Source organism: Canis lupus, chromosome 15 (assembly GCF_011100685.1).
Source record: "Canis lupus familiaris isolate Mischka breed German Shepherd chromosome 15, alternate assembly UU_Cfam_GSD_1.0, whole genome shotgun sequence".
NCBI lineage: Eukaryota > Metazoa > Chordata > Mammalia > Carnivora > Canidae > Canis > Canis lupus.
This window is the reverse complement of record NC_049236.1, coordinates 44,694,938-44,717,080: the sequence shown is the minus strand read 5'-3', so window position 1 is coordinate 44,717,080 and position 22,143 is coordinate 44,694,938. Positions and strand designations below refer to the sequence as shown.

General features: G+C 42.2%; 1 protein-coding gene and 1 long non-coding RNA gene across 10 annotated transcripts in view; one reads left to right on the top strand and one right to left on the bottom strand.

The window, feature by feature from the left end:
* The window catches only part of ZNF827 (zinc finger protein 827), a 168,649-nt gene that overhangs the window by 44,591 nt on the left and 101,915 nt on the right, over positions 1-22,143 (top strand). For all 8 annotated transcript variants that reach the window (XM_038558912.1, XM_038558915.1, XM_038558913.1 and 5 more), the window contains exons 4-5: positions 2,851-3,331; positions 20,630-20,863. In XM_038558912.1, the coding sequence (XP_038414840.1) occupies positions 2,851-3,331; positions 20,630-20,863 (715 nt within the window). The remainder of the gene's footprint in view (positions 1-2,850; positions 3,332-20,629; positions 20,864-22,143) is intronic.
* LOC111090077 lies at positions 13,568-21,256 on the bottom strand. Of its 2 annotated transcripts, none has more exons than XR_005370806.1 (3): positions 18,170-21,256; positions 15,506-15,683; positions 13,568-13,814 (listed from the first exon to the last, which is right to left on the bottom strand). It is a non-coding gene; the product is annotated as an uncharacterized LOC111090077 (long non-coding RNA). The 2 variants fall into 2 exon arrangements; XR_005370805.1 differs by having other exon boundaries at positions 13,568-13,817; positions 18,170-21,255.

The following is a 22,143-nucleotide window of genomic DNA, read 5'->3' as shown; positions in this document are numbered from 1 at the left end:
AATGGGGATTCTGCTTTATTTGTTCAACACGGACAGTATTGACGGTGTTCCCACTGGGTGCTGGGCACTGTACAATTTTTTAAAAAAAAAACTGCCTTTCCTCCCTCTGTATATCTCGCAAACGTTTTTATGGGCAGCTGAGGAAGGAGCTTGTAAATGCCTCCAGCTTCCTCCGGGTTATCTTAGATTCCCATTAAGTCTTTTACAACTTTCCTGGATGAGTGAGCATACAGGAATTAAATGCGAAATTCATAAGCCAAGATTGAACAGAAAAGGTGAGGACTGCTGAAATAAGGAACACTAAGGAAGTAATGGCAAGAAACAGGGCAAGGGTCAGAGCACAGAGTCCTGCTGGCCTGGGACCTGCCACTTAAGGAGCTGTGGTTCCTGAGGAAATGCCTTCCCTGCCCAGCCTGGTCCCTTACAGGGGCACATGGAGCAGATGTTTGCCAAAGCTTCCTCATGCTCATCCCGCCACCACTGGGAGATGGACCTCAAGATGTAACAGTGCTTTCTACTTCCCGCCCCTTAGATGCTCTTGGTACAAAATGGCCAGTCAATAAACATGTCTCTAAGTGGCCTGGAAAGAATGATGTGCTTTAGACAAGCATTTCTGCACAGTAGTGGACTTAGAGGGATCTCAAAGCCAGTGTTAGGCGAAAGAGATTAAAAGTTATAACGGAAAGTGCTTTTCTGTCAGGACAGAAGGGAGGAAAGTGCATCAGGAGGACTGTAGGAATACTTCTTTCAAGGGCCCAATGCGACATATAGCCCCTTTGGGAAGTTGTAACTCAAATAAAATGATAAGTGCGAAAGTCAACACCATGGCCACTGTTTTTCCTTTAAACCGACACTGATTTTTCCACAACTAAATATAACAAGGCTGGGATCTGGTGGAAAAGAAGCCACGTAAAATACTTGCGCTCAAACTCTTCAGTCCAGGGCTCCCTTTTGATTTTAGAACTTGGGCTCACTCTCTGTCCTTCCCTTCTTCCAGAAGCTGCTTCCGGAGCTTCTGTTCTTGGATTAGCTCCTTTCCTGGGTTGATAGATGTAAGGGCGCTTCTGAAATGGAATCTGCCCCCACTGCTCCCGGGGCATCGGAAGCGGTCTCCCCTGTGACCTTTACCACCTGGTTCTGGGCATGCTTTAGGCAGCACCTGTCAGGGTCCTGTGGGGCTGTGACCCGAGCCCCCAAGGTGCCTGCTTCTGTGGAAATTGGGTGGAGGAGATGGGGAGGAATCTTCATGATTCTGTGAGAAAGCAAAATGAAACGATCAGCTCCAGAGTGAAATCCCTTTGTTATGAAAGAACAGAGAGCGGTGATGTTAACAGCCAGTGATGAGCGCGTCCCTAACCCTCGGCCCCTCCCGACCTGGCAGAGGGGAAACCTTTTAATGCGCGAGGCCTTGCTGCACCTAAATTGAAGTTGATATGGTTATTTCTGAGAAAGAAATTCATGCGATGGGGGACCCAGAATGTCTTCGGCTGTTTTTTTCAAAAAGCCACAGTGGGGTGCTGTAGCGACAGGATCTCACCATTAACTTTTAATTTCTTTGCTTTTGTTGGTCACTTAACAATATTTAAAAGTATGTTTTGGCTGATGAATAATGCTCTTGGATTGCATTCAGAATGCATAAACAGCTGTAGTAAAACTTGCTGTCTTGGAAAGGAAGCCTACGCAGAGGGGCCAGGTGGTGCAGTGAATTAACGAACTAGCCTTTAACCTTTGTCAGACCTGGGTTCAGATCCTACTTGGGTCACCGCTGGACGATGAGGTATCGGTGCTGGTTTGGTTTTGAATCCTAATCACTTGTTTGTCCAGATCCCACAACTCCCCAAATCATTTGGCCCAGATTTCCACAATTGGCAGTTTCCATGCCAGGGAGGGGCAGTCCTGAAATAGCAGGGTGTAGCAGGTCAGCACTGAAGTACATTGGCAGAGCTGAATGGGGAAGTTACAAGCTTACCAGCACCTGCCAGCTCCAAGCCTGGCTCAGTCCAGTGCAATGATTTCCTCACTTTTCCAAGCACTAAATTTGGTAGGGACAGGAAGAAAAAAGTTTCCTCCAATTTTTACAGGTACTGTGCATGTGAGACAGGAACTGGATTTAAAAGTCTGCATTCTTTCATTGCAGATATCAGAATCTGGAGCCTGATAGAACCACATTTGGAAACATTAGTTTCATCTTGCTGAGAATACTTGGTGGGGATCAGACCTTGGTTTTTCTCCCACTCTACTTTGCTTGCTCTGTATATAATTTTGCTCAAGCCACTTACTCTGGGGTCTCAGTCTCCCTGTCTATGAAACGGGAATACTCCAGAGATGTCATTCTCCACGTTCTTAATTTACCTGGAGAAGTGTTTTGAAAATTGAAATTATGTTTGCAAAACATAACGAATTCTCCAAGTGAGAATAATCGGGCGCGTATGACTCATTATTATTGTGAAAGGAATTACTTGACAGGTTGCCTCCTTTGACCCCCCCAACCAGTAATTATGTAAGTTCGCACTGTGCTGGGTTTGTATTTTCTTTGAAGACCCACTGAGATGAGATGACTAGAATATTAGGACAGTTCTACTAAAAACAGCCTCCATTGGCAGACAGCATCTTCAGTTGTGAGTGTGGCTCTAATAATGGGCTCTTAACCTACGTGGACCCATGTTATGTTTAGGGACAAACCTCATTACCTGGAGCAGGGAAATGAAATACTCCTCTGGTGATTTTATTTCCTGGGCCAGCCCAGCCCTTGGTACTGTGAGGAAATGGTCAATGAATAGTCTGGATATACAACAAGGCATTTTTTGTAAGCAGATGGTGGAGAGCTCATTCTTCTTGCTTCTTCATCAGGTTCATCAGCACCAGGACCGGGGAGAGACCTTTCAGTGCCAGCTATGCCCTTTCACTTCCTCACGCCACTTCAGCCTGAAACTCCACATGCGTTGCCATCAGCACTTCCTGAGGACAGAAGCCAAGGTGAAGGAGGAGATCCCAGACCCAGATGTCAAGGGATCTCCCCACCTCAGTGACAGTGCCTGCCTGGGGCAGCAAAGGGAAGGAGGAGGGACAGAGCTAGTGGGGACCATGATGACGTCCAACACTCCAGAGAGGACTAGCCAGGGTGGGGCTGGCGTCTCGCCTTTGCTGGTGAAGGAGGAACCCAAGGAAGATAACGGCCTGCCAACTTCCTTTACTCTGAATGCTGCCGACAGGCCGGCCAACCACACAAAGCTGAAAGACCCCTCCGAGTATGTGGCCAACAGTGCATCAGCATTGTTCAGCCAGGACATCTCTGTTAAGATGGCGTCTGATTTTCTCATGAAGCTGTCAGGTACTTGCATAGGGTTGTATATTCTCTCTCTTCCTCTCTGTCTGTCTGTCTGTCTCTCTCTCTTTCTCTACCAGGAGTCTTATCTGTAAAGTGAGCTGGTAGTACTAGATGATTTCAAGGTTGCTTTAAATCGTTTGCACTTTCATAAATTTGCTCCTTGACTTTTTTTTTTTTTTTTTGAAGTCCTTTGGAAGTAGGCATTACTATAGTTTGGGTCTAGAAATAACAGGGGTTGTTGATTTCCTTCCGGTTTTTCATTTTTATGGGTTCTTGTTGTGGGGGACAGGTCACATGGTGAGCCAAGTTGGTGACAGTTCTTTGTGTGACCTTGGGCCATATTTAACTTGTCTCTGCATTTGATTCTTTTAAGCTTGTACAGAATATCTCATTTTGCATTATTCAAGTTAATAAAGGCCTTAATCGGAAAGAGTTTTAAAGGACATATATACAGAGACAACTGTTAGGAATTAGAGTTTCAAAATTTGAGCAAATGAAAAAGATTATCTTTACATTATTTTTTCCACTAGAAAAATTTTTATTGAAATAAAATACACCTAACATGAAATTTACCGTTTTAACCATTTTTAAGTATACAGTTCTTTGGCATTAAGTACATTCCTGTTGTTGTATAACCATCACCACCATCCATATCTCCAGAACTTTTTTGTCATCCCAAACTGAAACCTCACACCCATAAACAATAATTCCACATTCCACCCTCTCCACAGCCCCTGGTAACCGCTAGTCTACTTTCTGCCTCTATAAATTTGACTACTTTAGGCGCCTAATGTAAACTGAAATTAAAACAAAAACAAAACTAACTTTTTAAAAAATATTCTTTCCCAGCTACCCCATTGCCTTTTGGAAGGAAGATGAAATATGTTATAAAGATTTATTATTAATTGGCATCACATTCATCATCAAATTATACATGGTGTTTCTTGTCTTTTTTGTCCTCCCCGCCCCCTCCCCCAATTTCTTTGCTTAAGTTGTGAGGTTGAATAGGGGGTGGTGCTATTGAGGGAGCGCTGTTTTTCCTGACTGTTTGGGAATGATAAAACATGATGTGGGATTGTGCTGCTACTCGTTACATTTTTAGAAGTATGATTTTAAATTGTAAAAGAGATGTGGAGGGTGGGGAAAGGTCGGCTGAGAGTTGGTTCTGTCTTTCAGTGAAGATGGCAGTCCTCATGATGATTTCCAAATGCCATTTCAGCTCTTTGGAGATTGACAATACCCTTTTAAATGGAGAATAATTGGTCACCGCCTTCCTTTAAATGGACTGTGAGTCGCATTTCACTAAATGTCATTGCCAGGTGAATTAGAGGTTCAGCTTCACTCGCTTGGAAGTCCCTTTGCTCAGTGACTCTTCTGGTCAGGTCTCTTGCAATGTCCCCGCACCCCAGATCTTTGCCCCTCAGGAGTGTGCAATGCTAGTTGGAAGAAACGAGGAGAGGTGGGGGATGAAATGAGGCGTCAGAAATGATCTGGGGAGTCACCGGGAGCCAGGAATGGTACAGCTAGGCGCTCCAGTCCAGCAACCCACAGCATGAGTGCAGAGTCCTCTGCTGGAAACAGGCCACAGGAAGCCTGTGCTCTTGAAGAACAGGGGCCTCTCTCCTCTCCACCCCTCCACTTGCCTTATCCTACCCCAGTCTAGGGCAAAATAAGCTTGTAGCATCTTCGAGTTTTATATTTAAACATTTTTGAAACTGTGGGGAAATTCATGCTGATAGTTTTCCTTTCACTGCTAATCCTTTAGGCTTCACCTCTGGCAGGGTGGGGCTGTGCAGGGTGTGTGTGTCTCTGGATTTTTCCTTGATCTCTCCTACCAATTTTATAGCAAAAGCAGGCTCCTTTTCTGGGCTCCTCTAGTGCACTCCCAAGGGAAGGAATGCACATGGCATATTCACTTAGCGTGGCTTAAACACGGGACGTTTCCTTACTTGACAGGGAGAGACTAAGTGGGGGTGAATAGCTCTTAGTACGGGGTTGCTGCTTTTATTCCAAGACTGCAAGCAGTTTTTAAATCTGAAGGAAGGGGAGAGATGATGAAGGAAGATTGGTCTTTGGATGAAATGCTTGGTGTATGATACCCTACTCCTGCTGGGCTATGGCTGTAACTAGCTCCAGACCCAATCTCAGGGAGCATACGATAAGGCCTGCCGAGCGCTGCCACTGCAAAGAGGAGAGACTCAAGAGAAGCTGGTCGGAAAGTTGGGGTGAAAGACTGCACCAAAGCCTTACACTGTGATCTCTTTTCTCAGTTATTGATGGGACTTATTTATACAGTTTGGTAGTCAGAGTATTTACGGACTGATCAATTGGCATAAGAAAACAGATAACAAATGCACACTATTTATGCAAAAGGCCCATGCAGCTATTTTATGGTGGCTTACTAGAGGTCCTGAAACCTGACTTGTATGCACTGTTACCTAGCAACCTGTTACAAAGTCACTGGGGAGTGAGAGGGAGTGAGATGCATCGGTAATTTTGTGTGTGTGTGCGTGCATATTCGGATGTAAATGTAAACTTAGTGACTGTGGCAGTGCAGCCCACAGGAGGAGAAGATATGTTAAGAGGAGAGGAATACGTTTTCTGGAGGGCTTTTTTTTTTCTTTAATTTCCACTAACTCTCTGGTTGGTCGGGCCTTGTAATTGGTAGCTGCTGTCACTGTGGTGCTCTACCTGGCTGTGTCTGTGGATGTGATCCTGGGACCAAAAGGCCAGATCTCAGGGAGCTGCGGCCGAGTTTCTAGCCCTTTGCCATCACCAAATGCAGTGCAGTAGTGGTTACTGTCGCCTTGTCTCTCAGCGTCATAACGGCGGCATTGTTCCCGCAACGACTTTTTGAGCTGGGCTCTGTGCGTGCACCTGCTGGGACGCTCTGTGGGGTGCAGCTGTTTGTGGGCACCAAGTCTGTGAGTCTCTGTGCCAGCCACATCACTGCAGAACTGGCGCACAGTGACAGATTCAGGCGTGTACATACCTACTTGTTTCCCAGAAAGAGATGGAAAACACTTGATTCTTTCTTGCTTGGTTATTAAGGGAAGTCTTTCTTGCTCCTTCAACTAAAACTAAGCATAAAGATGACTTAATGGAACCCAGTGAGATTAAAAACTCACTGGCAGGATGCTGTTTAAACAGACTCTGAGTCCTCCTCCAACCCCACCTCTGTTTTAAGGTTTCCCAGTATATGTGATGGTGAAATCAAACCCCTTCTCCAATCCGTCAGCTATCCCTCTGCTGAGCCAACACTTAACATTCCATAGTCTTTGAAGATTGATGTTGCTCCCTAGAACCGAGGCTCCCGGGCTTAACACTGTGATTGATTCAGGGAAGGTTATGGGGAAGCCCCTGCTGCTGGCTTTCTGGACTGATGGAAAAAATAATTTTGTAAACTTCACTCGGGGTTTCAGCCCAGGAGGCAGGCCTTGGAGGGCTGCAGCCCCGTATATTGGCATAGATCCTTCTTGGATCCAGAAGACCCAGGCAGGTCATGGAATGCCAGAGCAAGGGAGCCAGTGGTCACGTGACTGGGGCGTGCAGGGGAAAGGCACTCACTGGACCGTGGAGCACCTAGGTTCCTGCTGCTTCTGAGACTCTGTCCCGTAACTAGCAGCTGTGAGTGTAAACTCAGCTGCACATTATACTTACCTGGGGAGATTCTTAAAAATGCCAGGGCCCAGGGTCACTCCCAGAAGTTAGGATTTAATTGGCCTAGGAAAGGGCCTAGGCATTGGCATTTTCTTTAAAATCCTCAAATGATTCTAATGTGCAGCCGGGACTTAAGCCCACTGATGTGGAATATGAAGTTGGTACCTGATACAGTTTTTTTCAGTACAGCTATGGTTTTGTGGTGTTTTTTTGGTTTTGGTTTTGTTTTTTTTCAGTGAAGCCCTCTTTCCTTCTTTTCTATCTCAGATCACAAAAAGGGGCCTGGTGAGTGGTGTGAGATGAGTCTGAGGCATTCCCCCATAGGTCAAAGTTGACATAAATAAGAGGCCTGGGTGACTCATGGCCACTGAGCCCCTTGTTTTTCCTCGTGGGGCCTCATGACAGGAGAATTAGAAGAAGCATCTTTGTGTTCTCCAGTTAGAACCAGAAAGTCTCAAGACTCATCTAGAGCATCAAGGAGCTAGGAGTGTCATCATTAGATGCCTTAAAAGTTGTTTGCAACAGCCTTTACATCATTTCTCTTCTTCAAAGCTACACTTTTCAAGATACAAAATTTAATTCTAACTCTCCACATTGTAACCAAGCAGTTGACAGAAACTTGGCACCTCAGTTATAGGCTGGGAATATCTTTTTGTCCCTGGTTTTCCAAAATAAAAGATACAAGTCATTTTGACTATTTTTAATTTGGAAACTGGCAAAAAAAAAATTTCATACTGTCTCCCACATTATATTAATTTTGTAAAATGAAGTCCAAAATAATTTTAACTAGGAGAGAAGGCATGTTTAAGGCAGTGACTTACAAATGGGTACAGGCCAAATTGTTGCTGATATATGAGGAGCTCTGCTATAAAATAGCAGAGGCTTTCTTGTATAAATGCAGGTGAGTTGGTGAATGTGTTTGTGTACTATCTTGCAGTTTCCTGCAGGCCTTTGTTCTTCTGCTTCTATCTATTTCACACAGTTTTCTGCCCTATCCTGTGAAGGCTTTGTGTGCACTGCTGGAGAAGGAGGGGTAAGATGCTTGGTAAACCAGGTAGTCCTTTTTGCCTGGTGGTTCTGATTGGCTTTCTGTAAAACATCTTTACAAATGAGCCTTCTTGTAAGTAAATGCCATCCTTGTGCCAGTCATGCCATAAGATTTCAGCGCCAGTAGCCAGGGGCTCCCACTTCCCTTCCCTAAAAGCGCCTTCCCCAGTGGTTTTATTTTTAAGAGTCTTCCTTTATGCCTTCCTTCAGTTGGTGCTTCTTTTTATTTCATGTTTACTTTTTTTTTTTTAAGATTTTTTTTTTTTTAAAGTAATGTTTACACCCAACGTGGGGCTCAAACTTCAACTCTGAGATCAAGAGCTGTCCACTCCACTGACTAAACCACCCAGGCCCCTTGGCTCTTTTTTTAACTGTGCTCTGCTTTTCTCATGCTTGGCACTCACCTGCTCATTGATCGAAATTCCTGGTGTCAAAAGCTACATTTAGGGCCGTATACGTATAGGTGGCCTGAATGCCCTTTTGAAACCTTGGATTTTATTGACCCCAGTGGTGATTCATATGAGAGAGAGAGGGTGATTCCTGTTTTTCAGTGACTTGCTATTCTATGAGACAAGGACTGATCAGAGTCACAAAAGAAGAGGTGACATTACAAGAAAATGAGGCCTGGAGTTATACACATGCAGACTGAAACTTCTGTAGAGATTTCATGACGTCTACTCATTGTTTCTTATTTTTCCTTAACAATCGCTCACATAGTGCTTACTCTGTGCCATTTAACTCATTTGAACATAAGCACTCTATATGTACATAGTATGAGGATTCACATTTTATAGGTGGAAACCAAGAAACAGAGGCTAAGAGACTTGCCCATGCTGCTACTAGGTGGCAGAGCTGGGATTCTAATCCATCCAAGGGGCCTGGTTCCAACATTCCCTCCCCTAGGCTGCCTGTACCCCAAATCACAAAACAAGGGAACAGAGCAATTGAACTTGGCTCTGCTTTTTTTTTTTTTTTTAAAGATTTTATTTATTTATTCATGAGAGACACTCAGAGAGAGGCAGAAACAGAGGCAGAGGGAGAAGTGGGCTCCCCATGGAGAGCCCAATATGGGACTCCATCCCAGGACCCCGGGATCACGGCCTGAGCAGACACTCAACCACTGAGCCACCTAGATGTTCCTTGTTTGCTGGTGTGTAGTTACAGTCCCCAGGACGGAGCCATTCTGACTGCTGTATGTTAGACACCATTGAAAGTTGCATTAATTCCTTTAGGCTTTTCAGGAATTACTTAGTGCAAACAGTAGTAACAGTAAGGCCGACTAATATTTTTTTTTAAGATTTTATTTATTTATTCACCACACACAGACACACACATACACACACACACACACACACAGAGAGAGAGAGAGAGAGAGAGAGAGAGAGAGACAGGCAGAGACACAGGTAGAGGGAGAAACAGGCTGCATGCAGGGAGCCCGATGTGGGACTCGATCCCGGGACTCCAGGATCACGCCCTGGGCCGAAGACGGCACTGAACTGCTGGGCCACCTGGGCTGCCCCCAACTAATATTTCTGTAGGGCATTACAGTGTATGGCATTTTCCCAAATACATCATCTCATGACAAGCATGTAGACAAAGACCAAGACTCAAAGAGATTAGTTGTAAAAGGGTCACAACTAGAATCCAGGTCTTTTTTTTCCCTCGCAGTGTTGGATGGAATATACCTAGCTGTTCCAGAATTGCTCTGAGACTAATTTTTTATCTTGACAGATTCCTGGGAAAATTTATCAAAGCCTGTTTCTGCAAATCTGAATCCAAGCCATTTTCTTCCTTCCCTCAGAAGTACATTGTCTTCTACTTATTGCCCTTTATTACTATTGTTACTACTTCTACTACTTACTAATTAAATGTGTCTACAGTGAGCCAAGTTGCTGAGCCCACAACTTCATGTTTTTCCAGTAACCCTCTTAAAAGCCCGAAGGGGGTCAATAATATTAAACCTATTTTATAGATGAGGAAGTTGAGGCTTAAAAGGTTTTAGCTACACAGGAGAGAGCAAAGATTCATCTCTGCCGAACTGCAAAGCCTTGGCTCATGACCACTTAATTAGCTATTACTTAATTTTTTTTCTCAGTTGAGCGAACTGTCTTTTGACCTCCGTCTGCTTCACTGTTTATTTTCCTTGGCTCCAAACCATGGCATCATTTCTAATGCATGCTAATTCAGTCACTAATCTGGTTAAATTCTTTGTGTCTTGAAAATATATCCGTCCCTCCACGTGCAGCCTCTCCTGGCCATCAGCTCACACCTAGGCAGCTTGCCTTCTTAGCTCCCTCCCTGGTGCCTTCTCCACCCCGGCCTCCCCGCGCAGGCCCTCCAACTCATTCTAACAACTCTTCTTCTAATATGTCTTGCATCAGATATGCCTCTGCCTGGCTCCTTTCTCCAGAGGAACCATATCCTCACTGCTCTCCAGAAAAATGTTGACAGTCTTCACCAGCTCATGTATATACCCTCTCATTGCTATTCTCTGCCTTCATTCATGTTGTTCTAGGAGTCTGGTAATTTGATGGTGGAATTCCCTGTTATCGTCCTCTTGTTAGGGAAGAAATGAGGGGGGGGAATAAGAACTTTTCAAAAAAGAATAATAATGTTCTTAAAACTAAATTAACTATTTATTCATAAGAGACACAGAGGAGACACAGGCAGAGGGAGAAGTGGGCTCCCTGTGGGGAGCCCGATGTGGGACTCCATCCCAGGACCCCAGAATCACGGCCTGAGCCAAAGGCAAATGCTCAACTGCTGAGCCACCTAGGCATCCTTAAATTTTAATGCTCCTCTGAACCACCCAGTGGTTCTGTATCTTTGTAGAGAATTTCTAGCAATGTAGGGAACCATTCCTGTCTTCCTCCTACTGTTTGCCCCATGCAAATGCTGGTCATCCTTCAAAGAATATTTTGGTTCTTTAGTAAAACCTTTTCCTGTTATTCTGGTCTTTACAGCCAACCTTCTCATCGCCCCCTGTGAATTCTGGTGATACTTAGAGTCTTTATCACCCAGGTTGGTAGTTGTATTATTGCATAGTTCATTTGATTGCTTGTGTATGATTAATTTTGTCTCTTGAACTATTTCAAGTTGCTATGGTGTGCGTGTGGGGGGCAGATAATGTTTCTTTTGTAACATCTTTATCTTTATAGCATCCACAGTGCATTCCACAACAAATTATAAAAAGATATTCCATTAGTCATATTCTGGAAGTCAAGTTTTCTGAGGTTGTGATATTACTTCACTTAGGAAAGATTTGCAAATTTGCAGCTAGCTTCTTAGTATTATAAGAAAGAAGATGGAGCAGAGTGGTAATCTGTGGAAAGTAAGCAGGCTGTTCAAAGAGAAGCTTGATGGCTGTGAGTCCCTTGATGTCTTCTTATGTACCATGTTCCAGGCCCTCAGCTGGGAGGGTCAAGTCTAGGAACTGGAGTCCATCACACAGTTAAGTAAAAAACCACTCCACAGTGTAGCAGCTCAAAATAATAGCCATTGACTTAGTTTATGATTTTGTGGATTGGCATTTGGGGCATGGTTTGATTAGGGTGCTTCTTCGAGTCTCTCCAGGCTAACTCATCTATCTAAGGTACGTTGCCACATGGGCTGGGGCCAGCCTGGTCTAGGATAGCCTCAGCTAGGGATGGCTTCTCCCGTTCTCCATGGTCTCTTATCTTCAGTGGGCTAACCCAGGCTCATTCACATGACAGCTGGGCAGGGTTCCAAAGGAGAGAGCAAAAGTGCATGAGGCCTCTGGAGGCTAGACTGAGAACTGGCCCCAAGACCATTTTGACCACCTTCTACTGAGCAAAGCAAGTCACGACTCCAGGCAAGATTCAGGGAGTGGGAAAATGTACTCCACCTCTATTTTTTTTTTTAAAGACTTTATTTATTTATTTATTTATTTACTTAGTTACTTATTTACTTATTTATTTATGAGAGACACAGAGAGAGAGAGAAGCAGAGAGACGGGCAGAGGAAGAAGCAGGCTCCATGCAGGGAGCCCCAAGTGGGACTCGATCCGGATTCTCCAGGATCACGCCCTGGACTGAAGGCAGTGCCAAACCACTTAGCCACCCGGGCTGCTCTGCACTCCACCTCTTGACGGGAGTTGCTGCAAAGTCACATGACAAGGAATGGGGCTTCAGGAAGGGGAATAGTTATGGCCTTTTTTTTTTTTTTTTTTTTTAAGTAAGTTCTACTCCCAATATAAGGCTTGAACTTCCAATCCCAAGGTCAAGAGTCACATGCTATACTGACTGAGCCAGCCAGGCACCCCCTATCATGGCCATTTTATAGTCTACTACAGCCCAGAGCTCTTCAGACTCTCTGGGTATTCCACAATGTCAAAAATAATTTAAAAACTGATGTATAAACCAGAATGTCAGCATGGTAATTTAGAATGACAAGTGTAACAATCAAGAGGAGATGTCATTTGGGGCAGATGGTCACCAACTTCCCTGAAGAGTGTTGGAAATATATTATCCAATCTTTAGGTTTTCTTTTTTCTAGTCTCAAATCACTTCATGCTGTTCATACATAAAAATCACTTCACTGCTGTTCATACATTTCATTCTTTGTACGTGTTAATAGAATGAATTTAAAACACAGCTTTCTTTCACATTTACTCATAACTTGATTGGTTTTCCCGGACTTGTCCTTCCTGCTTTTGACAAGGGAGATATCCTGTCTGTTAAGCGGATTACTGCAGAGAGCTACTTTTTGCTCATTATGTGTTGATTTGCTAGTTTAGTTCATGGAGGAAAACCTTATTTATTTATTTTACAGTTCTTGAGGCACTGCTCATTGTTAATACCCTTGACCCTGCCCTGTTTTGTTTTTCCTTCGTCACTGTGTGTACAGTGGTAGTAGCTGTCATAGGGGACCTGTGTGGTCCTGATTTGGGGACATTGATACCGAAATGTGTCCAAAGATAAGCCCAGGTGGGGCCTACTGAGAAATAGGAGATGGCTCAAACTTCACCAAACATTAATTATAAAATTACTTAAGGCATTGAGTAGCTTACCTTATTAGAAAGCAAGATTTAAAAATATTTAGCTCATGTTTTAAATGTTCTATTTGAATATAATATGCTTAACATCTAAAAACAGTGTTCCACTATGATTAATTATTATTTAACTACATCTTGGTTTTCCTTATACTTTTATAAGGTAATTTATTTTTCTCTCACCTAAAGCGCATCAGGTTTTCAAATAACCCCTGGTCCTGCCAGATCATACGTACTCACATATACTTACAAGGGAACTTGGGTGGTTATTTGTAATATGGGGATTTGAGCTCTGATTTTGGTTCCATCATTAATGAGCTGTGTGATTTTAAATAAGTCGTATCATTCTCTGAGCCTCTGTTTACTTATCATGATGTAAGGAAAGTAAAAATAATGGTTTTCACTCCATTTTTTTTACACAATAAATTCATTTTGTCAAACATGATCCTAAGTGCCGACTCAATATATAAAACACAGAGAATGTGTATTTTTTAATACAACTTTATTTTTTAAGTTCACATTTATTGCATTTGCTTACTCAAAAAGTCCAGCAATCAGAGCAGAGTTGCTATTTGATAAGCACAGAGCATGGAATTAGCGTTATGATGGGGGGAGGTCATATAGCAGCATAAACCTTTAGTGTATTTCTACATTTATTTTGCTGATTGCAGTTTCCAGAAATACTACTTCCATGGGGATGTTGTGGTAAACAAGAATAGATTTTTAACAATTCACTTTGTATCTCAAGATGCCTTTAAATTTATTCAGCTGCTGGAAAGAAGGGTATAATAATGAAAAATTGTTGCTTCAAAGTTGACAGCATTTAGCAACTTCCCTCATTCCTTGTCATTAGGCCAGAAGCAATTCAACACTTGCAATATGCAGTAAAGCCACCTGTAATTCCATACTAACTACTTCAATGTTGTTCCATTAACTGGTATTTGGAAATTTATTTACCCTCCTTAGTCTCAGATTTCTCAACTGCAAAATGGGGGTAATAATAGGGTTGCTGTGAGGATCAAATAAATTAATTCAAATAATTTAACACTTAGCATACCCCCTGGCCCCTATTAAGTGCATCATAAATGATAGACCCAGATAGACTTACATATCTGTGTCTGTCAGTCAGCCATGATGAGAAGCTTCACCAAAGCAGATACACTTGAACCCACCCTGGAATTTAACCCAGGGTAGTGGTTCTTAACCAGAGGTGTACCTTGGGCACAGCTGGCAGTGTCTAGAGAATTTTTGATTTCATGATCGGGCAGTACTGTTGGCAGCTAGTGGACAGAGGCCAGGGATGCTGCTAAACAGTGAATTATCCTGCCCAAAAAGGTCAGTGGTGGTGATGTTGAGAAAGCCTGATACAAGGTATGCACATAGACTCTAGTAAGACCACAACTGTATAGTTGTACATGGACACACATTCACAGGTTTAAATTTTTTGAAAGAACAGTGTATAGCCAACCACCTCCTTATTAATGACATATTACTAGAATTTTACTACTCCTATAATAACAGGAGGAACTTCATTACAAGTGATACCAGACTGAATTACTTGTCAACACAAGTAAATATTAGTGATGTCCATTCTAACACAGAAGAGAAGGTACATATTTTTATATTAAATTTTCAATTACTTTAAATAATCCTAAAAACTTAAATTTGAAACGAACATTTGTTGGGACCCTTTGAAGCTTATCCTAAGAGTCCCTGGAACACTGTTTGAAAACCACCAATCTCTAGGTCCAGGAGTCTTTGGCTCTGCCTTAGGGTGAGGTGGTAAATAAAATTCTTAATGGCCTACCTTTTTCATGTAGCATTTCAGCATTCACAAAATTGCTAGATTCTGAGCTGAAAGAGGGCTCTGTCTTATTAAATTTAAGGAAAGTGTCCCCTTCCTTCACCAGAGGGAACAGACAAAGCAGAGCAGAAGCAGTCATGGTAAGGCCCGTTCTTCTTCTTCTATGTTCTTAGTCAGATCTCCTTTCTACTGAAAAGGGTCATTTTGTGCCTCTTAGGGTGGTTATGTCCCACCTTTCCCTTTCTCACTAATGAAGTCTGGTTCACTCCATATCACTTATTTTGAAAGCCCGTAGTCCAACTGCTTAGGATAGTATCTCTCTCCAAGGCACTTGGAGAGAAAAGAGAGAGGTTGGGTGCATTTTCAGCTAGAAACCCTGAAGTCTGTGTCTCTGTGATTTGGAGGGGTTGGTCTGTTAACCTCTTGGGACCCTAGTTCCCTCACTCATTAAGTGAAGATCGTATAGTAAAACCTATTTCCTGTGATTGATGGAAGGACCAGTTCCTGTTAACTATGCAAATGCTAGGTGTGTGCATTATTCTTAAGGAAATTTAGAGAATAGTCGTAGGCAGAGGGGGCACTTAGAAGGCATATCAGCGTGAAATGATGACACTTTGCTCTAAGATGTTTTTTTTTTTAATTAATGAATACTCACCCATTAGAATTGAAAACTTGGAATCATTTTGTCCCAGTGGCTTTCCCATACTAGCTTTTATCTTGCATCCTTTATAAATCCTCAAAAAGCTGATTTGTTTCCTTTAAATGGTGGCTCAGCTCCACTGAGTGCTTGAACTTACAGATATGCATAATTTATAATCAAAGTGGCTCAGATCCTAAAATGTTTGGAACAAAGAGAGAAGGGGCCTCTTGATTAGTGGAGTTTCTTCACTGCATTAAAAATAGAGTATCTGGGGATGCCTGGGTGGCTCAGTGGTTGAGTGTCTGCCTTTGGCTCAGGGCGTGATCACAGAGTCCCAGGATCGAGTCCCACATGGGGCTCCATTCATGGAGCCTGCTTCTCCCTCTGCCTGTGTTTCTGCCTCTCTCTCTCTCTGTATCTCTTGTGAATAATAAATAAATAAAATCTTAAAAAAAAAAAAAGAGTATCTGGAAACCTCAAGATACATAAAGAGAAGTCAAGGTGAGGGCAGTGAAAGTCTTTTATGAATAGAGATCCATATGTGCTAAGATCTTTGTGTTAATCAGAATGAAGTAAAGACTAGGCAGTGAATTGTGATTGGTTCCTTTTTTTCTTAGCAGTTTCCCCAAAGAGAAAAGAAGAAACGTCTTTAATTTCACCCTTTACTGTAGAAAGAGAATGGGTTTTTTAAAAGTAAGATAAAAAACAAAAGTAAGATAACAAAAAACTATGGCAGTTATTCAATCATATTAATTTTTTTTTTTAAATTTTTTTTTTTAAATTTTTATTTATTTATGATAGTCACAGAGAGAGAGAGAGAGAGAGAGAGAGGCAGAGACACAGGCAGAGGGAGAAGCAGGCTCCATGCACCAGGAGCCCGATGTGGGATTCGATCCCGGATCTCCAGGATCGCGCCCTGGGCCAAAGGCAGGCGCCAAACCGCTGCGCCACCCAGGGATCCCTCAATCATATTAATTTTAAAATATAGGCTTTATGTACCATTCTTAGTATAAATATTTCTAGTATTTAGACCTAGAGTGTTTGGGAAATTAAAACGTGGGCAAATGAGTATTTCCCACAGGTTTTTTTTTTGTGTGTGTGATCTTTTATTAGTTATTATTACATTTCCCCAGCATACTACTAGTTTTATGTCATTTTTGATATTGTCAGAACAAAAACCACATATGAGCTACCTACAAATTTATAATCCAGCAACATACTAGTTTGCCTCTTGTTTTTCTATGTGTCTTACTGAAGTTCTGTTAAATCTGGGTTGTACTAACAATGCTAAAAATTTTTTTCTTAAATCTTATGTAGCATGTATCGTGACTAATACTTCTAGAAGCTACTTATATCTTTAGAAAGCATCAGCTTAAGGTTGCTCTCTCTAAAAATTGGGATTTGCTTCTAGGGCTTCAGTAGTTTCTTATCTTTTTCCTAGCCTCACCTTAGAATTTTAAAAAGTTTCAGGGACATCTGAATGGCTCAGTGATTGAGCGTCTGCCTTTGGCTTAGGGTGTGATCCTGGGTTAAGGATCGAGTCCCACATTGGGCTCCTCACATGGAGCTTGCTTTTCCCTCTGCCTGTGTCTCTGCCTCTCTTTCTGTCTCTCATGAGTAAATAAAATCTTTTTTTAAAAAAGAATTTTTTAAAGTTTCAAAATAAAAGATACAGAAGCATTTAAAAAAGTGCATAACTTAATATTATTGCTTCCCAAAGAATCAAAGTTTCAGACTTAACAGAACACACCACTTAATTACTCTGTTGTGACTAACTAGGATGCTTTTGGAAAAGGATTTTATATAAAGTGTTCTGGAAGAAAGGCATAGAGTGAGAGAAGCTTTAGGAGGTGGCCAGGAACCAGCCCCCTCTCAGGAAATGGTTGAAAGGGGAGAAGTATGCTAAATAAACAAAGTCCTCTTAGGAGCTACCTTCCTTGCTAAGGTCAGAAATATGTGCAGATTGCTCTAGAGACCATCACTGTACTCTTTGGTTCAGATTCTACTGGCACTGTCCTCAAAGGGCCAAATTTTATTTTATTTTACTTTATTTTATTTATTTTTAATTTTTTAAAAGTAGTCTCTGTATCCACTATGGGACTCACACTCAAGACCCCAAGGTCAGTAGTCCCATGTTCTACTGACTGAGCCAACCAGGCATACCAAAGAGCCAGATTTTAGGTGCTTCTCTTGAAAATTGTCTGAACTCCTCCTTAGGTAATGTGGGAGTCCAAGTGAATGATTATCACAGACACCTCGGTAAGTGCTGTGCTATAGATAGCAAAGCTTTTATCTCTAGGTCTTATTCCCAGTCTAAGGATCAGATCCAGGGAAAGCACTTCTGATTACCTTTGGTGGAATATTTTGGGATTCTTACTTTTTGTTTCCCATGGGTAATTGTGAAGCACCATCAGATGTCACTAATTTGTAGCCAACATATTTTATTCATTCCACGATCTATATTGAGCACTTACTATGTGCCAGGCACTGTTCGAGGCATTCAAGTTACATCAGTGTTGAAACAAAGATCGTAGCCTTCTTGAAGCCTACTCTTGAGTTAAGGGAACAGATCATAATGGCTAACATAATAATAAGAAAGTTATACGGTATATATTGAGTCTGCTTGGGCTGCCATTAGAAAATACCAAAGACTTGGTGGCTTGAACAAAAGAAACTCACTGCTCACAGTTCAAGGCTGGAAGTCTGATTAAGGTGTTGGCAGGTTTGGTTTCTCCTGAGGCTTTTCTTTTTGGCTTGAAGATGGCCATCTTCTTGCTGTGTCCTCCCATGATCTTTCTTTTCTGTGCATGCATCCCTGGTGTCTCTGATAGGACATCAATCATACTGGATTACATCTCCCCCCTTTGTGGCCTCATTGAACCTTAATTACTTATCTCAGAATACAACCACATCCTGGGTTAGAGCTTGAACATAAGAATTGATGGGGGTGGAACTGGAGGGCATTATGCTGAACGAAATAAGTCAATCAGAGAAAAACAATTATCGTGTGGTTTCACTCATATGTGGAATATAAGAAACAGTGCAGAGGATCATAGGGAAAGGCAGGGAAAACTGAATAGGAAGTCCTCAGAGGGAGACAAACCATGAGAGACTCTTAATTCTAGCAAACAAACTGAGGGGTGCTGGAGGGCAGGTGTGTGACGGGTACTAAGGAGGGCATATGATGTGATGAGCACTGGGTTGTTATATGCAACTGATAAATTATTGAACACTACATCTGAAACCAAGTATATACTGTATGTTGGCTAATTGAATTTAAATTAAAAAAAAAAAAGAATTGGTGGGGGTGGGCACAATTCAATCCTTAACAAGAAGTTATCAGGTGATAAGTATTTTGGAGCAAAAGGAGGATAAGAGTAAGGTAAGAGAGATTGGGAATACCATAGGATGGGAATTGCAGTTCTGAACAGGATGGTCAGGGTAGACTTCATTGAGAAGGCAGTGCTTGAAGGTCAATTTACAGTCAAGTGTTGTTATAGCACAGGGACCAGAAGTGGAGGAGTGGTATGGTGGAAGTAGGTAAAGGTAAAAATGAGTGAGGGACACAAAGTGGGCAGCTCTTGGAACTGCTCTGCATCTTTCTGGTGGTAAAACTTCTAAAACTTCCAAAATTCCAGGCTGTCATCTTAGCCCTCCAGAGTCCAGTTTCTAATTATGCTGGTCTGTGTGAACTTGTGATTCCAGAATGTATACCCTTAGAGGGCACAAGGGAGAAAGGACTTTGTGCTTGAGTACTGGCCTAGGGTAGGTGGTGGACAACAGGTTACAAGTGCTTGCTTTGGGGATTTGTTTTCATTCTTACTTGTTAAGCAGAAATGGGCTTCAGACTCACTCTCATAAGTGTTACTAAGACTTCTGTATTAGGATGGATCTTCTTTCTTAAAAGACAAACACATCTAATACAACCAACCTGAAGTTCCTACTGCATGGCCCATAAAAGGGGAGCTAGATGCTTGGGAAAGTGGCCAGTGGTGGACGAAGATGCTTGTCCTCCTCCTTGGTCTTTCCCTGGGAGCATACAGCTCAGTGGGTGAAGGCCTGCTGCTATGGGGTAGCCAAGCCACAGAAGCCATCCCATAATAGGCCAGTTAGCTCTGCCCTGACCACACTCTCCACTCGAACCAACCATGCTAAAAATGGAAAAAGGACATTAGTGGAAAAACTGGTGAAATCTGAATAAAATCTGGAGTTTAGATCATAGCAATGTGAATTTCTTAGTTCTGACAAATGCACCATGGTTATGTAAGATGTGAACATCAGAGAATGCGGGGTGAAGAATATATGGGAACTCCTTGAACCATCTTTGCAACTTCTCTATAAGTCTGAAACTATTTCAAAATAAAAGATTTTCTTTTTTAAAAATGCCCATTGTGAGGGGCACCTGGCTGGCTCAGTTGGTGGAGCATGCTACTCTTGATCTCAGGGTTGTGAGTTCGAGCCCCACGTTGGGTGTGGAAATCACTTAAAAATAAAATCTTAGGGGAAAAAAAAAGCCCATCATGGACCCAAAGATGACTTGAGCTACAGATATGGATTTATTTACTGTGACTGGGAAAACAGTTCCACATGTGTGCCCCAGGGCTCATGGGTCAGGAGCATCCATTCATAATAATGAGAATTGGAGTATCTCTAGTCTGAGCTTCTCTCTGGCAGATTCTTCATCACCTTACTACCCCATTCCAGGTTTTTGCTTTGGGTATTGCCTCTGACTCATGTTTATATTGAATATTTTATGGCAGAATAATTGCCTGAAAGCATTATTTTATAATAGGACTAAGTGGGGAGAAGGCTCATAGGTCAGGGAGGCAGCAGCATATACAGGAAATAAGATGTTTAGGGAAACCAGAGAGAAAATGTCCACTTTGTAGAGGCAGCACTTCTTAAAAGATGATAGCTTCCGAAGATTCAGAAGCCCACATTCTTCAGAGTCCTGTGCTCATGGAGTGTACCGTATTTTTTTCTGCCCAGGTCCCAGCCTATTTTGATGAGGTTGTGGTCCCTCCTGCTGCTAGCACACTGTGATTGTGCATTCCGTATTTCATTAAGTCCGGGGCAGCTCAGAGGGGGAGTGGCCTTTTGTATATGTATATATATACAATGCCTTTCTTCTTTTGACAGCTGCGAATCAGAAGGAGCCCATGAATCTTAATTTTAAAGTGAAAGAGGAGCCTAAGGAAGAGGAGGCCTTAAGCGCCACTTTGCCTCGGTCCAGCTATGTGTTCAGCCCGGAATCGGAAGTGCCAGCCTCCAGCATCTCTGAAGACACCCTTAAGCCCCAGGAAGGGAAGGGGAATGTGCTAAGGCGGGATATGTCTGTCAAAGCAGCCTCTGAACTTCTCATGAAACTATCAGGTACTTGATTTATTCTAAAATATTCTAAAATATTCTGATCATTTCATTTGCAGCCAACTGGGCTGCTTCCTGCATGAATTATAATTAGCCTAATGGTAGCAATATCACATTATTGAGACAAATTCAGGAATGATTGGATGACTTGCCTTACATTCCTGTGTTGTGTGTATGAGTTTGTTTGCGGATGTTGTCTGTGTACCTGTCTTGTTAAATACTGCCTTCTTTCCCTGGAAATTGTTGGGAAACACTGCTGCTTTCTAAGACGATGCAGGTCATAATCTTAAGTGGGTTCTAATGATATTCAAAGCATTTCTGCAAATTGATCAAAATACCTATTCTTTCTTAATAGAGCACCTTTCTTTTTCTTTTTCTTTTTTTTTTTTTAAAGATTTGTTCATGAGAAACACAGAGAGGAGAGAGAGAGGCAGAAACACAGGCAGAGGGAGAAGCAGGCTCCATGCAGGGAGCCTGATGTGGGACTCGATCCCGGGTCTCCAGGATCACACCCCAGGATGAAGGCAGCGCTAAACCACTGGGCCACTGGGGCTGCCTTTCTTTTTGTGTGTATTTATTCTGTATTCTTTAAGAACCATTAAAAGTATTTTTAACTTAATAAGCAGTTGAGGTGGTGCTTGCAGTAATTAGCAATAAAATAGCAATAAGAGATTTTACGAAGAGAAAATGTCATAGTGGACTATTACAATAATTAATCCAAGTTCTTAACAATGAATGAATAATTTTTTAGTAGTTTCTAAATGTAATCCCAGCCTGTCGGAGGTTGGGAAATGGGTTATAATTTGAAATTCCTGTATTTTGGGTTCTTTTCCACACAGTGTCCCATCTGCCCCTTCAAAACAGGTAAAAAATTTAGTGTCTTTTAAATTCAAAAGTATGGGGTGCCTGGGTGGCTCAGTGGTTGATCGTCTGCTTTGGTTCAGGTCAAGATCCCGGAGTCCCAGGATCAAGACCCACATCAGGATCCTCGCAGGAAGTCTGCTTCTTCCTCTGCCTATGTGTCTACCTCTCTCTGTGTCTCTCATGAATAAATAAATAAAATCTTTTTTAAAAAAGTAAATTCAAAATATGACTTCCAGAGCATGGAATGAAGAATTGTATCAATAATATTAACTAGGCCATATCCCAGCCTCAGTTCACTAAAGGTGATTTTTTTTAGAAACTATTCAGAGTGCTAATATGAATGGAAAGCTGTTTTCAGTTTGCAGTTTGCTGTACTTGGAGGATGAAAGCAAGAGATACATTAGGGATACTCCTTCCCTGTA